Below are 17,612 nucleotides of genomic sequence, written 5' to 3'. Positions count from 1 at the left end.
TTAATCAATAAGATGAATTTTTAGCCTAAACGATGAATTTGTAACTAAAACGATGAATTTGAAACGAAAATAATTGAATATTCAACTAGATTAGTAAACCTTTCGGTTTAAAAATTGTCTTTCAACCCACAAACGAATTTTTATCCAAATAGTTGAATTTTCAGTAAAAAATGTATTGAAAAATTTGTATTTTCAAACGCAGTGATGAATTTTCAAATAAAATTATGAATCTTTCACTGCACTAATTTCATTTTTATTCAAAAAGAAAAATTTTCAACAGAGAAGATTAATTTTCGATTAAAAGAAAAAACGAATTTTCTCCAAAACACATGAATTTCCCAACAAAAAAGAACATTTTCAACCAAAAATTGAATATTTAAATTTCCAACCACAGAAACAAGTTTTAAACTAAAATGGTGAAATATTCAACTGAATTACTTAAATTTTTAGTTAAAAAAAATTTAATTTCAAGGAAAGAGATAAATTTTCTGACAAAAAAGGAACATTTTCAACAAAATACGTAAATTTACAACCAATTAGTTAAATTTTCCACCAAAAACAATGAATTTTTAACCAAAAATTGAATAGGTGAATTTCCAGTTAAAAAATCTGTTGTTCAATTTATCTGGTATAGTTCCATTTTCCGTTACAAAATTTAATTTTAGCAAGAAAAAAATCGAATTTTCAACAAAATAGTTAAAGTTTTCCCTCTAATGGTCAAATTTTCTAAAAAACACGACTATTCTAAAAAAAAACAAGAATGTTCAACTGAAAAAAAATTTCAACCAAAAATTGAATAGTTAAAATTTTAGATTAAAAAACTCATTTTCAACTACAGATGCATTTTTAACTAAAATGATGGAATATCCAATTAGATTAGATAACTTTTTATTTTGAAAATTTATTCTCAACCAACAAACGAATTTTACACCAAACAGTTGAATTTTCAGTAAAAAAAATTAATTAAAATTCTTAATTTTCCAACTGAGTTATGCATTTTCAAATAAAATTATGAATCTTTTGCAGGGATAGTTAAATTTTAAAACAAAAAGATGAATTTTCAACAAAGAATATTAATTTTCGAGCAAAAAAGACGAATTTCCACCAAAATGCATGAAATTCCAAGTCAAAAAGATTAATTTTCAAATAAAAAAGGTAAATTTTCAACCAAAAATTAAATATTTAAATTTTTAGTTGAAAAAAAAATTGTCAACCATAGAGGCAAGTTTTAAAATGAGATTATGGAATACTCAACGGAATATTTTCTACCAAAAAATACGTATCTTTAACAATATACGTGAATTTATCAACACGCAGTTGAATTTTCAACTATAAACGATCAATTTTTAACCAAAAAATAAATAGTAAAATTGTCCTTTAAAAAATTAATCAAAACAAATAACGAATTTTCAACAAAATAGTTCGAATGTCACCTGGAATAGTTTAATTTTTAGTAAAAAAAAATTAATTTTCAACATAATTTAAATTTAAAATGATGAATCTGCAACAAAATTAATTTTTTTTTAACAAAAGACTTAAACTTTTAACCAAGTTGTTAAATGTTCATCCCGAAAAGATGACTTTTAAAGAAAAAATGTAATAGTTGATATTCCAAACAAAAAATATGTTAAATTTAAATAATAAATAGTTGAATTAATAACAAAAAGACGAATTTTCAACAAGAGTTCAATCTTCAACTAAGAAAGATTTTTTAGTCAAGAGAGAAAATAAATTTCAACCCAACCGTTGAATTTTCGGTTAAAACGTTAATTTCAAAAAACCAAAAAAAAAGTTCAACAAAATAATTAAATCCAGTAATATAAGGCTAAGTTTACCAATAAAAAATATTGTCACTTAATTGTATATTAAAATTTGAATAAAATTTGAGCACGCCCTCGAAAAAAAAACGTATTGGCCTTACCGAGATGATTGTCTATTTGGCACAACATTTTTGGAATGTTTTGGTCTAACTCTGCAGCTTCATCGGTTACTGGTTCCATGTTCCATATTACTACCCGCCCTGAATCGCCACCTGAAATAAAATGTTTATTTTTAGTTGTTATAAAGTGTCGATTTCAAAATTAGTTTAAAACAAAAATCTATCTCGAAAAAATAGGCGTGCCACGAAACTCTCGAAAGCATTTTGACGCTTTTCCTTAATGCCGATTGGGTAATTTGCAAAATTATATCTACTAATTTAAAAATATTTTTTTTAATCGAAGTAAATTAATTCAAAAAATCATTAGATTGTATATCAAAAGATATTTTAATTTTCAATAAAAAACTGTCGAATTAAATCAAAAAATAAGAATTTTCAGTAAAAGAGTTAAATTTTTAACAAAGAAAGATGTTTTAATCTATATAGAAAAAAATCTCATCCAAAATGTCGAGTTTTGAAGTCATAAAGACGAATTTTTGAAAAAAAGTTGATTTTACAACCCAAAAATAGAATAGCTACATTTATAGTAAAAAATCAATTTTCCACAAGAAAAAAATAACAAACTTTCAACAAATTTGTCAAATTTGTAACCTAACTAAAAAAACTTTATGATGCATCTTATTAAAAAAAAAAATCATATAGTTGAATTTTCAATTCAAAATAATAAATTTTCAACCAAAAATGGTTACATTTTTAGTTAAAAAAATTAATTTTCAATTTTAAAAAACTAGTTTTCAATCAAAGAAATGACACTTCAAGCAAAAATATGAACTTTTTACCAAAAAAGAATAAATTTTAACAAAGTACATGAATTTGCAACATAATATTTTAATTTTTAAAGACATTTTCATACAGAAATGTTAATTTGCTACTAAAAAACAGACAAATTTTCAACAAAATGGATTAATTTTTAACTAAAAAATATCAATTTTTAAACAAAAATAATATACACCAAGAAGATTAATATTTTATCACAAAACACAAAGTTTCAACAAAATATAGAAATTTTCAAACAAATAGTTGAATTTTCAACTAAAAAATACCAATTTTTTAATTACAATTATAAATTGTCAGCAAAAAAAATAATTAAACTTTTAGTCTAAAAATTAATTTTAATTAAAAAAAAAACGAATTTTCAATAAAATAAATAAATTTTTAACAGCATTAATGTAATTTAAATTTAAATTCTAATCTTCAGAAAAAAATAAATTCTCAACGAAAAATGCAATATTTGACATTTCGACCGAAAAAAAATTAATTGAAAATAAAAAAACAATTCATTTAACCAAAAGCGACGAATTCGCAATAAAATAATTTAATTCTTAACCGAAAGTTTTTAATTTTCAGTCACACATTTGAATTTTGAACCAAAAAAGATTAATTCTCAACGAAAAATATATTCTTTGATATTTCAACCAAAAGATATTTTTATTTTTAAACAAAAACAGTTCATATCAATAAAAGACGAATTTTCTAAAATTTGAATAAAATACTTGAATTTTCATCAAAAATATATTAATTTTTAGGAAAAGTGTTGAGACTTAAACCTAAAACGTCGAATGTTTTAGAAAACCGTTTTTTTTTTCAACAAAAAATTATTTTTAAACCAGAAAGATGATTTTTCAATAACACTTCTATCAAAAACAAAACAAAAAAATGAATTTTCAGTCCATAAAAAATAAAAGGACGAATTTCTTATCCTAAGAAGACGAATGTCAAAAAAGGGTTCAATTTTCGACAAAAAAAAAGATGGGTTTTTAACAAAATAGTTGAATTTTAAATCAATTGGTATATAAAAAGTCACATACAAAAATTAATTTCTAACCAGGAAAAAAACGAATTTTCAACAAATAAATTAAATTTTAAACCAAAAAAGTGAATTGACAAAAAATGAATGTTTCACAAACTAGTTCAACTTTCAACCAAGGAATTGAATCTTAAACTAAAAGAAGATGAATATTTACTCAAATAGTTAAATTTTCAACTAAAAAGATGAATTTTCCATAAAAAATATTAATTTTATCAAAAACCATGAATTTTCAACAAATTGTTGAATTATAAAGGCAAAAAAGATTAATTATATATAAAACGGTTAAATTTTGAAGACGAAAATACATATGATTTATCAACAAACAAATTAATTTTCGTCCAAAAAGATAAATTTTTATCAAAATAATTTAATTTTTGATTAAACAGTTAAATAAAAATAAAAATATTTACTAAAATAGTTACATTGTTAGTTAGGAAAATAAATTCTCAACAAAAAAAAGAATTTGTACCAAAATAAATTTTAACAAGAGTTCAATCCAAAAGATGATTTTCTAATCCAGAACATTAATTTTCTAAAAATGGAATAGTAACATTTTCCACCAAAAATATAATTTTTTATAAAAATAATTTAAATTTTAACAAAAAAATTGATGTTCAACTGAGCTGTTTACAAAATTGTTGAATCATTAACACAACCAGATTAATTTAGACCAAAAATTTCATTTTTAATAAAAAAGGATTAATTTTCTAGCAAGAAGATAAATTTTTCGAACTAAACGACGAATTTTTAACAAAGTTAACCAAAGAAAAAAACTAATTTTCACCAAAAGGGCGAAATTTTATACCTAAAAAGACAAATTATTCACAAAATGGTTGAATTTTCAACCCAAAAATATGATTTGTTAACTAATTTAATTAAATTTTCCACCAAAAAGGTAAATTTATATAAAAATAGTTTAATTTTTGACCAAATACTGAAGTTTAAACCAAAAATATAGGAATTTTTAACAAAAATATAATTTTCTACCAAACTGTTTAATGCTTAAACAAACCAGATTAATTTAGACCCAACAGTTACATTTTCGTGACATCATTTTTCATGAATTCTCAACTAGAAAAGATCAATTTCCAATAAAAATATCAATTTTCAAACAAAAATCGAAGTTAAATTTTTGGTTAAAAAAATTAATCCTAAAAAAACGAATTGTCAACAAAATAGTTGCATTTTCAACTAAATTTATGAATATTAAAAAAATAAATTTTCAACAAAACAGTTCAACCTAACAGATGATTTTTTAACTCACAAGATTAATTTTCTAAAAATGTAATAATTCAATTTTCAAAAAGGAGATGAATAATAAAAAAAAAAGAATTTTTAATAAAATAGTTGATATTTCATGCAACTCGCTAAATTTCTGATCGAAATTAAAAATTTTGAACACTAAAGTTAAAAATGTTTTCATTTTAAATAATAAAAACTAAGCTGCAAATTATTTTAAGCAATTTTAAGTTAAAAATATAACAAATGAACGATTACACTTTTGTTATAAACTGAACACTTCTCAAATTAAAAGTTAAATTATTTATATTTTAAATAGTTTAAATTCCTGAAAGAATTGTTCCGAATTTTTTTAAATGCTACAAAATTAATAATATTTCCTCAATATCTTCCAGATTCATTTTTGGGAATATTTGTAAATCTTTTTAAATATTCTCTTCAAATTAATTTTTCAAAATAAAAAGTAATTTTCAATTTTTCTAGATATCTTGAAAAAATGTTGTTTATTCTTTTGAAGCCTTTCAAACTTTCTAAAAAGCTTCTAAATTTATTGTTCGAAATCTGCAAAAATCTATATTTTGTTTTAAATAAGGTCCTGGACTATTTGCATCTGTTTACAAAAATTTGTCAAATTCCGAGTCAAGAAATAAATTCACTGTCATTTCCCGGGTTTCCCGGTCTCATAAGGACGAATTATCTGTATAATGTCTACATTTTCAACCCCAAAAAATTTATTTTTTGCAGTGTTAATCCAAAAGGATAAACTTTCAAGAAAGAAGATTAATTTTTAACTAAAAAAGACGAATTTTTGACAAATTCCATGATTTCTCCAATTGAAAAGATCAATTTCTAATAAATATATCAATTTTCAAGAACAAACGGAAGTTCCATTGTTGATTAATAAAAAATGAATTCTCCACAAAAAACGAATTTTCAACAAAATAATTACATTTTTAACTAAAGTGATGCACCCTAAGAAACAAATGATTTTTCAACAAAAGATTTTAACGTACAAGATGATATTTTAATCCAGAAGATTAATCTGATAAAAATGGAAATTAATTTTTCAACCAAGAAGGTGAACCTTAAAAAAAGATGCATTTTCAATAAACTTCTTTTTCAACTAAAAAAGATTAATTTCGAACCAAAACGATTAATATTCTACCAAAAAAAAAAAAATGAATTTTCAACAAAATGGTTGAATTTGAAAGCCAAAAATATAAATCAAGTACCAAATGGTTGTATTTCCAATCCAAAAATATGATTTTTTAACAAACAAAAATTTAATTTTCTGCCAAAAAGGTAAATTTGTATACAAATATTTTAATTTTTTACAATAAAAAAAATGAATTTTCTACTGAATTGTTTAATTTTCTATTAAATTGTTGAATAACAAGCCCAACCAGATTAATTTAGACCCAAAAATTACATTTTTTATCAAAAAAAAAGGATAAATTTTCAAGCAAAAATATTATTTTCCGAACAAAAAGAGGAATTTTTAACAAGGTACATGAATTTTCAACTATAAAAGAACAATTTTCTATTAAAAAATGTCAATTTTTAAGCAAAATGGAGATTAATTTTATAAAAATGAAAGTTAAGTTTTAAACCAAGAAGTGAATCTTAAAAAATCGGTTTTAACTAAATAGTTTATTTTCCAATAAAAAAAAAATTTAGAACCAAGTAGTCAATAGTCAAATTTTCAACCAAAAATATGGATTTACCAGCAAGACGATAAATGTTCTACAAAAAAAAAAGAATTTTCAACAAAATGATCGAATTTTAAAGCCAAAAAAAACGAATTATCTACAATATGGTTGAATTTTCAATCCAAAAATGTAATTTTTTCCAAAAAAAGTGTATTTTCTTTCGAAAAGTTAAATTTTTATAAAAATAGTTTTTTTTTAACTAAATAACTAATTAAATTTAAACAAAAATATAGGAATGTTTGACGAAAATTTAAATTTCAACTAACAACTTTAATTTTCTACCAAACTGTTGAATGTTCAAACAAACAAGATCAATTTGGACCCAAAAAAGAATCTTTAATAAAATCCATGAACTCTCAATTATATAATATCAATTTCCCATAAAAATATAAACTTTTAACCAAAAATAGAATAGTCACATTGTTGGTTAAAAAAATAATTAATTTTCAACAAATAAAAACGAATTTTTAAAAAAATAGTAACATTTTCAACTAAAATAATGAATTTCCAACAAAATAGTTCCACCCAAAAGATGATTTTTAATCCAGAAGATTGATTTGATAAAAATGGAAATTAATTTTTCAATCAAGGAGGTGAACCTTAAAAAAGATGCATTTTCAACCAAATTGTTGAATTTGAAAGCTAAAAAGATGAATTATCTACTAAATGGTTCAATTTTCAACCCAAAAATATGATTTTTTTAACAACAAAATTTAATTTTCTACCAAAAAGGTAAATTTTTATAAAAATAGTAAAATTTTATACAGAGAAAAATGAATTTTCTACTGAATTGTTTAATTGTCTATCAAATTTTTAAATCATAAGCTCAACCAGATTAATTTAGACCCAAAAATTGCATTTTTCATAAAAAAAGGATTAATTTTTAGGCGAAAAGATTATTTCCGAACAAAAAGACGAATTTTTAACAAGGTACATGAATTTTCAAGTAGAAAAAAAAAATTTTTAATTTAAAAATGTCGATTTTTAAGCAAAATGGACTAGTCACACTTTTAGTTAAAAAAATTAATTCCCAACAAAAAAACAACCATATTTTCTACAAAATCGTAATTACATTTTGCCAACAAAAAGATGAATTATCAACTAAAATAAGATATCTTAAAAAAGGAATTTTTCAAAAGAAAATATTTCAACGCAAAAGATTAATTTTTAATCCAGAAGATTAATTTGATAAAAATGGAAGTTAAGTTTTCAACCAAGGAGCTGAATCGTTAAAAAAATTCATTTTGAATAAACTAGTTAATTTTCAAATTTTCAACCAAAAAGGTGAATTTTCCAGCAAGACGATAAATGTTCTAAAAAAAAACGAATTTCCAACAAAATGGTCGAATTTTAAAGCCAAAAAAACAAATTATCTTAAATATGGTTGAATTTTCAATACAAAAATATTTTTTTTTTCAAAAGAAGTGTATTTTCGTTCGAAAAGTTAAATTTTTATAAAAATAGTTTATTTTTTAACCAAATAACTGGTTAAATTTAAACCAAAAATATAGAAATGTTTGACGGAAATTTAATTTTCAATCGACAACTTTAATCGAATGACAAAATCCATGAATTCTCAATTAGAAAATATCAATTTCCCATAAAAATATACATTTTCAACCGAAAATAGAATAGTTACATTGTTGGTTAAAAAAAAGAACGAATTTTCAACAAAATAGTTACATTTTAAACTAAAATAATGAATCTTAAAAAATGAATTTCCAACACAAGAGTTCAGCCCAAAAGATGATTTTTTAACCCAGAACATTAATTTTATAAAAATGGAAGTTAAATTTTCAACCAAGGAGGTGAATCTTAAAAAAGATCAATTTTTATCAAACTAGTTCTTTTTCAACTAAAGCATAACGAATTTTGAACCAAACTGTGAAATTTTCAACCAAAAAGATAAATTTTCAAAAAAAAAAAAAAAACTAATTTTCAACAAAATGGTGGAATTTTAAATCCAAAAAGACGAATTATCTACAATATGTTTGAATCTTCCACCCAAAAGTATTTTTTTTTAAATTAAATTTTCTAACAAAAAGATAAATTTGTATAACAATATGTTAATTTTTGACCAAATAGTTAAATTTATACAAAAAATGACATAGTTCGTAAAGTTACTCCTCGCCCCCTATATTTGAGCTGTGTGAGAATGATTACCGAAAATGCCCAAAATATAACAAACAAACCTTACATAACTTATCAAAAAGAGACTTAAATACACAAAATGTTAAAAAAAATGGAATTAAATAGCTAAATTATTCAAATACTTAAACTTACCCTGTCCACCAGTGGCGAATCTCTTCCCGTCAGGATGAATATCCACCGAGAATATTGGGTTATCTTTTAGAGGTTAGAAAGCAAATATTGAAATCATTTAAAGAAACCAGATGAAATTTGTAAATTGATAATAATTTTATGGCCCTTAAAAAGTAAACAGTAAAGTCAATAATAGCAGAAAATACATACCATCGTGAATAACCCAGTTTGGTTTCACCAATCTCATTTTTAGTCTTTACTTTCAGTCTTTCGGCAGAAACTTTCGAATTGATTTAAATAATTCTCGTAGAATTATCAGGAATTATACGCATACCTGTTATTTTTTCACGAAAATAAGCGTTTACATACTGAAATTTATTAAAGAGCAACCGGTACGTATTTTTCGTATAATCCATGTGCAATGCAAAACTGTAAACACAAATGAAAATTTGCAAATAAGGTTAGAAAGTGCAAATCGCCATTTTGAGTTGGCGCGGAATTTTAAAAGTAAAACTAAACATCTATCAATTTCATGAGTTATATTGTAGGTTTTCCAAAAATATATTTAAACATTTTTGTCTCGAATTTTCATGCATATCCCCCTTCCTTCCCCTCAGTTTGTCTAAATAGAAAAATTTAATTTTTCCTATAAAACTGCATTTTCTTTCGTTTAAAACCAAATTATAGTCAGAGGTTCCGCCAACCCGACGATGTTTAACACATGTTTCCTATAAGAAAAAATGCGTTTCTGTACATTTTATCCCTCATGAGTGAAAAATTAAGATTTGTGACTTTTTTCGATTTTTTTAGTATAAAATGTTTCTATTTTCTAACACATAAAATATTAACTTCTACTGATAATTAGAGGAGTCAAGATTTTTTACAAATTTTTAATTCTTTCATTTAGAGCGAAGCAATAATGAAATTATGGTAACACAAAAAATTACTCAAACAATTAATTATTACTCATAATAATTTTACACCCAGAACAATGATATGAAGTTGCGATTTTTTCTGAAATTTTTTAATTTTTGTCCACTTCTCATTTAGGGGGAGGTAACAACTGATTCAAGTTGACAAACATAATTATTTAAACAATTTATTCTTCTTCTTAATAATAATATCAGAATAGTGCGAGAAACTTTCGTTTTTTCTGTAATTTTCACATTTTTGGATACTTTTCAGTTAGAGTAAAGTAATAATTAATAATAGTTAACAATGTATTTCTTTAAACAATTTATTATTGTTGTTCAAAACTATCTTCTCTTAAATTAATTCTGGAAATTTACGCTTTTTTCTAAAATTTCTAACTTTTTCAGCGTTTCACTGGGCGTGAGGTATTAATTAATTAAAGTTAACAAAAATTATTGGTTAAACAATTTATTATTAATTATAACTATCTTCTCTTAGAGAAATGCTAGAAAGTTGCGAATTTTCTCGGAATTTTCCAACTTTTTGTAAACCATTTAGTTACTGTTAGAAAATAATTAAATTAAGTTATAAAATAACAATAGTTTAACCAAATTTATTATGATTTATAAAAATTTTCTCTTAAAATAATACTAGAAAGTTGCGATTTATTCTGAAATTTTCCATTTTTTGTCCACTTTTCAATTAGAGTGATGTAATAATTCATTTAAGTTGTCAAAAATAATTTTTTATAAAATGTTTTATTATCTGAATAATATTCTCTATGAATAATACTAGAAACTTTCGGGTTTTTTACTGAAAATGTTCAATTTTTTGCATCTTTTCAGTTGGAAAAAAGTAATAGTTAATGGCAGTCAAAAACCTATTTTTATAAATAAATTATCATTGTTTAAAACTATCTTCTACCAAAAATATGCTCTGAAAATAATCCTAAAAAGTTGACATTTTTCCTGAAATTTCCCACTTTTCAATTAGACTGATGTAATAATTAATTCAAGTTGACAAAAAGAATTGTTTAAACAATTTTGTATAATCTAAATAATATTCTCTTTAAAGAATGCTAGAAACTTGCCGTTTTTTTTCTGAAATTTCTGAATTTTTAGCATTTTTTCAGTTAGAATAAAGTAATAATGATAGTTGAGAGCTTATTTTTTAAAACAATTATTAATATTTTATAATTTACCTAGAACTAATAAAAATATTATAAATAATAATAAATTCTTAAAACAATTATTTGAATTATTTATTATCTCGCTCTAATTAAAATAAGGACAAAAAGATTAAAATTTTAGAATAAATAGCAAATTTCTACTGTTATCCTAAGAGAATATTGTTTTAAATAATAATGAATTGTTTGAACTTTTTTGTTAACTGAATTCAATGTTTGCCTCGCTATAACTAAAAATTTTTTAAAATTCGGAAAACCCCGCGACTTCCTAACTCTATTTGAAAAGAAAATTAATATAAATAATATTATAAATAGTTTTTACAAATCATTTGGGAACCTGATTGACACTATAAAGTAATATCTAATGTATAAGAAACAATTTTTACTAAATGAACCTGCAAATAAATAATAATTGGCTCCAAAACCCCGCAAAATCCAACTTTCTATTTTGTTTTTGTGAATACAAATATATTTCTTAGTAGTTTAGAATGAAATCAAATTTATTATTGAATAATAAATTATGATAAAAAATTATTATTTTAAAAATTACTTTCTAAAATATTCCTAGAAATAAAACTTAAAATTCAAATTTATCTTGCAAATTTTATTATAAGATTTAGAGAATTCATATAAATGTTATATTCAAGAAGGAAATTCGCTCCACGTAAAAAAAATAACAAAACTGATTTATTTTATAAGCTACTTTCTCATTCTCCTATTAAAAGATTATCATTCAAACACTTTTACTACTTCTTTAATTTTTAATCTTTAAATGAAATTTGGTTAAATTTGATCTTTCTCTCAAAAATTCTAAAAAATTTTCTAGAAGATTTCCTCTCTTTCCTTAATCTTGTATCTTGAGAACTACCCTTTGGATTAATTAATTCAGATCTTGTCATTTGCAATTCTGTAGATGGAATAAAATTACAATTATTTTCCATTTGAACTCTGATTTGAGAGAAACTTTTTTATTGGTGAATAAATTTTCTTAGCTTTTCGTAAAGGTAGATTGAATTTGTTGAAAGTCTGATGATTCTAGAAAACTGGAATTGCTCCTCGATTCTAAAGAAGTGAAATATTTTTTTGAGCGTCTCTGGTACTTTTGGGTATACAATTTCCTAAACCAACTTTTATTTTTTGAACTCTGCTTCGTTAAATCAATTTCAGTCTGCGTTGAATTATTGCGATGTGAAAATAATTGATTTACATTTTTTTCAGAACTTGTATTAATCGAAAACGGAAGTAATGTTTCAGGATCTTTTAAAATTCTTCTCCCGATCACGTATTCGCCTTCTCTTAATTCTTTTCTCTGAGATTCTTTAATTAATATTACTCCATCGGTGCTTTTATAAATTTTATATATACAATATTTTTCTGTGTCCAGAAATTCTATTTCTATTTTGCGCATTGGAGTTTCTGTAAAGTCATCTGAGGCGTGCAGCTCGGCTCCCACATGTGGAGAACCGTCGGCCTGGCAGAGTATGGGTCGGAAAGCAACGCGCATGCCCGGCGTGCGCGCGCACGCTTGTCTCTGATTTAGCAGAGGTTCTCCGCATGTGAGAGCCGAGCTGCACTCGTCCGCTAACTTCACAGGGTCTTTAATCCGTTCCTTGTCTATTTCACTAGGAGAGTTTTTCAGATAGGCAGATTCGAGATAATTAGAAAAACTTGTCTCAGAATTTTCATTTTCATTAATTTCGGAAAGTCGATCTTCAATATTTTTCAGAGAAGCGTATTCACTGCATTCACAACCGGATTCTATTTTATTTTTCAGCATTTTTTTGTCTCTATCTTCATTTTTATTATCTTCTCTATCACTCAAAATAACTCTTCGTATCAAATAGTTTAAGTAACGTAAGGTTTTCCTTTTGAATTCAGGTCGAGAGTTTTTGTACCTGGTTCTTTTTCTTTTCTGATTTTTCTTTATACTTTTCTTTATTTCTTGGAATTCTCTCAGTTTTTTGTCTGCAATTTTAACTTCTGAATCAGTGATTAAATTTTCAACCTTTCCTTCTTCAGAGATATCATTTTCTGAATTTAAATTTATGTTGGAATTATTTTTTCCTTTTATTTTACATTTCTTTTGAGGTCCTTTAGAACATTTTCTACTATGCCCTTGACTTTTTTTTGATTGAAATAAACTTTTAATAGTAAGATTTGAAATACTTGTCAAAACTTCTTCTTTTGCATCTGCAATTTTAGTTTCCTTATTATCAATCTTTCTAGTTTTTTTGGTTTTATCCACATTGGAATCAAAGGAATTTTTACTTGATTTTTCGACACTCTTTACTTTTCTTAATTGAATTTTATTTTCTATCTCTGATTCACTTGTACTTCTTTTCTTTGGTTGATATTTAGTTATTTTTGTTGAATTACGAAAATAATGCAAATCGATATTTAAATCCTGATTGAGTTTTTTGCAATTTTTAACATCTTCCTTCTTTAAATAAAAAACTCGAGTACGAGCTGATCCTTCAATAGAGTCTTCTATTCTGTCCTTTTCATCTTGACTAAAAATCGACACATTTTTGCCTTCATTATAATCCAAATTACCAAAATCTGGAATCCCATCCTTTTCTTTTTCTTTTCTTCGATTCAATTTATCATTTATATGATTACATTTAAAACCACTTTTAAAATAATGTTTTTCATTTTTCTGAGAATGAAAATTATTGCAGAGAGAAGTCCTATCTGAAAGTGCATTAACTTCTATGGAAGAAAATCTTCTACAACTTTCATTTTCTAAAAGTCTCGATTTGTCTTTTCGGGCAGATTTGCTGCCTCGTTTATTGCTTTTAGAATCAACAAATTTATGACAATTAGGTTTTTCTGTCCTGAAATTTTTAGAAGTTAAAATATTGTCTTCATGGTGATGATGATGTCTTCTGTTGTGTTTATTAGAGTAATGAGAGTTTTTCCTAAATCCAGAATCATTTGAATCTGTGTCCTTTCTCAAAACAAAGTGAGATTTTCTAGTATTGAAATTTTTTGAATTACGGTAGTTGTTATGTCTGATTTTTTGATCTCCAGAAGAGTGGGATAAAGTTGTAATTTCTGAAATTGAATCATCATAGGAACGAGAAGATTCGAGGCTTGAAGAGTAAGATTTGCCAATTTTGGACCCGTTTATTTTTGTTGTCCTTCTTCCTCCTTGGATCATGCTATTTATAAAAATTAAATATCTGTTTCAGGATATTTGGAAAATATTTAAAAATGTAGGATGACAAAATTTAACATACTGAAGAGTCGATATTAATTTGAGATAAAAAGCAGGTGAATGAAAATATTAATGAAAATTCGAACTCAGACCAAATTCAGATGAGTGGAAAATTTATTATTTACATTATTACCTCTTAAAGAATATTGAATAAGATTCACTGATTCTGGATAAAGAATCAGCAGTTTTTACAAATCAATGTTGAAAATCCATCTCACATCTCTCATTTTCAACCCATTTCAATTTTCGTGTCAGATGTTAGATCAATCTGACAGAAACTGTCAGTCTTTTTTTTTATAGTGTACTGATATAAAAATATAATAAATAAATACAGGTAAATACAAGTATTATCATCATTAATTATTAGTTACTAGCAGTAACTAGTTAAAAAAATATCAAGTCAAACAATTTTGTTTTTAATTAATAATAATTTTGAAAAGAAAGCTTTAGTAGTTCGAAAAGCCCAAATATTTTGCGATTTTCAAGTCAAAACGTTCGAAAAAGCAAATAATTTTAAATTAGGTAAAATTTTCAAATATATTTTGAATTGATTAAAAGAGAATTGAACTTGTATAATTTGCAAATGAAAACTTTAAAAATTGAATTATTTGAAACTGAACGTGTTTGAAATTAAAACTGCTTAAATCAGAAGCTTTAGAAAGAAAAAGTTTAAGATTAAAATAGGGCAATTTCAAAACGTTCAGAATGAAATAATTTTTCATTGGAAAATTGAAAATTGGATCACTTAAATGTCGAAAAAACTGAAATTGTATTTTTCTGTAATAAAATCATTCCAAATTAAATAATTAAAAATTTTAAGCTTTTGAATTTAAATCATTTTCAATTTAAAACTATGAAAATTTGTCAATTTGAAATTAAAAACTAAACTGAATATTTCAAAGAGTAAACAAATAAATTCACCATAATTTTCACTGTCCCAAATAGAAAAATGTGCACTTATGAACCAATAAACCTAGCAAGATGAATTTTTATTTCTAACTTAAAAAATTTAACTAATCTAAAAATACATTATGAAACAAACTTTCAATTATTCACCAAATTTTAGATTTAAATTATTCTTAATTTGAAGCAATTAAAATTTGACAATTTGATGTTTAAAACCAGATTGAATATTTCAGATCAAAAAATAATATGACCGTCATTTTCACCGTTTACAATAGACAAATTTTCAATTGTAAACCTTTTAAAATTGTATTACTTTGAAAAACCGATCTAAATAAAGTAATTTCAAATAGGAAACATTAAAAATGACAAAAAGTCTACTACGAAATTTTTTAAATTAAACAAAACCCTTTAAATTGTAGGTTACTCTTTTATAAATTCAACCGTTTCAATTTCAGTGGCAAAATTAAAACTTATGAACAAGAAAAGTTAATATCTTATCATTTAAAATGTAAAATCAGCCCTTCCACATTGTAACCATTCTAAATAATACAATATTCACATTCTTCCAGAAAAGATGAATTTTAAACAAAATAGTTACATTTTTAACCAAATACATGAATTTTCAATTATAATGATGAATTTTCTATTTCACAAATAGAAACTGAGACAATTAGTTTTATTTTCAATCAGAAAAATAAAGCTTCAATTATAAAGATTAATTTTCTACTCAAAAAGGCGAATTTTTACCAAAATACATGAATTATCAACTAAAAAAGATAAATTTTCAACCAAAAATGCAATAGATATATTTTTAGTTGAAAGTAAAATAATGATGATAAAAAAAATAATTTTTAACAAAATAGTTAAATTTTTAACCAAATTAATTGTCAACTAATATAAAGAATCTTTAACTACAACAAAAAATTTTAGCCAAATAGGTTAATTTTGTACCAAAAAGAGGAATTTTCAACTACAGAGATCAACTTTCAACGCAAATTGAAAGAATTATATTTAAAGTTAAGAAATAAATTTCCAATCAATAAAAACAAATTCATAAGCAAATAGTTTCATTTTCGAAAAAAAGTTTTAATTGAAATGATGAATGAACCAAAAAAATACATTTTTAATAAAGTAGATACTCTTTCAACTAAGTAATTGAATTTTCAACGAAAAAGGTAAGAGCTGATGTTTCAAATAAAAAAAAATAATTTGAAACCAAGAGCAATTAATTCCAAGCAAAGAAGACGAATTTTGAATAAAATAGTTGAAAATCCTCGATCAAAAAAGATTAGTTTTAAACCAATCAGTTGCTTGCACGTTTAGCCAAAAAAGATGAAATTTATATAACAGAAGAATTTTTCAGTCAATGAGGGAAAAAATTTTGAACCAAAATATGGAATTCTCGTGCCAGAAAGACGAACTTTATACAAAACATTTGAATTTTCATACCGAAAATATTGATTTTTAAGAAAAAAGTTAATATTTTAGCAAATAGTTGAATTCTCAAAAAAAAAAAACAAAAAAAAACGAATTTAAAAAAAAACAGTTAAATTTGCAGCCGAAAATGTTTTTTTTTGTTTTAACACAATTTTTGAAGTTTGAAAAAAATAATAAAATTGTATGTTTGTTCTCTAATTTAAAAAATTATAGGAATAACTTTTTCTACGTCAGCATTTTTATTTAAACAATTGAGTACAAACTGTAAAATATATTATTTCACTTAAACACTTTTCATAATTTTCAATTTTTCAGGGAATTCAATGTTTTCCTTTATTTTTAAGTATCAGGTAAATTAAACGCATGTCCAGTAGGGTGGTCCAAAAAACCGACTTTCGAATAGAGAGCATGCAACCCCCGCCCCCCCTTCCCATTTTGTGAGGTTGCCGGAAAAAAAATTCCTTCCAGGTTTTTGGATTTAAACATAGCTTACGGGAGATATTAAGAATTTGTTGGAGAGTCTCTAATCAATCATTTCCATTAAATTACTTTAAATTTTGATGCCCCCCCCCCACTTGTGGAGCCCCAAAAATGCCCCAAAAAACTGAATTTGACATTCTGGCCTAAAATTGACACATAAATGCTCTGTTTTTCCCTTTTTTGCCATAAATTATTTTTATTTGTCAAGTGGAATGGTTTGAATTATTTTTCAACTAAAGAACAATTGCTTAAACAATTTATTTTTGTTTGAATAATTTCTATTGCACTCACTCATTGAAAGGTAGATTTGTTATTTTTGATTGGACATTTAGTAGTTGTTTAAACAATTTATTATTATTTAATTGTAACTTTTTCTCAAAAAGAGGAATGAAACTCTAGTTTTTTCAATTTAGTTAGCTTTGCTGCTTATTATTAAATATCTACGTCATTTAGATACTAGTACCTTATTTCGAAATAAATTCTTATTTGTTTAAATAAATTTTGTTTGCTTAAAC

General features: G+C 24.1%; 2 protein-coding genes across 2 annotated transcripts in view; both read right to left on the bottom strand.

Annotated features, from left to right (window-relative positions):
- The window catches only part of LOC117179064 (protein HIRA homolog), a 59,437-nt gene extending 50,041 nt beyond the window's left edge, over positions 1–9,396 (bottom strand). The window contains exons 1-3 of the mRNA XM_033370701.1: positions 9,170–9,396; positions 8,981–9,043; positions 1,922–2,032 (exon numbers count right to left, since the gene is read on the bottom strand). Coding sequence (XP_033226592.1) covers positions 1,922–2,032; positions 8,981–9,043; positions 9,170–9,206 — 211 coding nt within the window. The 5' untranslated portion in view covers positions 9,207–9,396. The remainder of the gene's footprint in view (positions 1–1,921; positions 2,033–8,980; positions 9,044–9,169) is intronic.
- A 2,339-nt stretch (positions 9,397–11,735) lies between these two features.
- On the bottom strand, positions 11,736–14,532 carry LOC117179128. The gene is made up of 2 exons (XM_033370797.1): positions 14,408–14,532; positions 11,736–14,218 (listed from the first exon to the last, which is right to left on the bottom strand). The coding sequence occupies exon 2, from the start codon at positions 14,215–14,217 to the stop codon at positions 12,046–12,048; it is 2,172 nt and encodes a 723-aa protein (XP_033226688.1). The 5' UTR covers position 14,218; positions 14,408–14,532; the 3' UTR covers positions 11,736–12,045.
- Between the last annotated feature and the right edge of the window lie 3,080 nt (positions 14,533–17,612).

This window comes from Belonocnema kinseyi, chromosome 8, assembly GCF_010883055.1.
Source record: "Belonocnema kinseyi isolate 2016_QV_RU_SX_M_011 chromosome 8, B_treatae_v1, whole genome shotgun sequence".
Classification (NCBI taxonomy): Eukaryota; Metazoa; Arthropoda; class Insecta; order Hymenoptera; family Cynipidae; genus Belonocnema; species Belonocnema kinseyi.
This window is presented reverse-complemented; position numbering and strand designations above follow the sequence as displayed.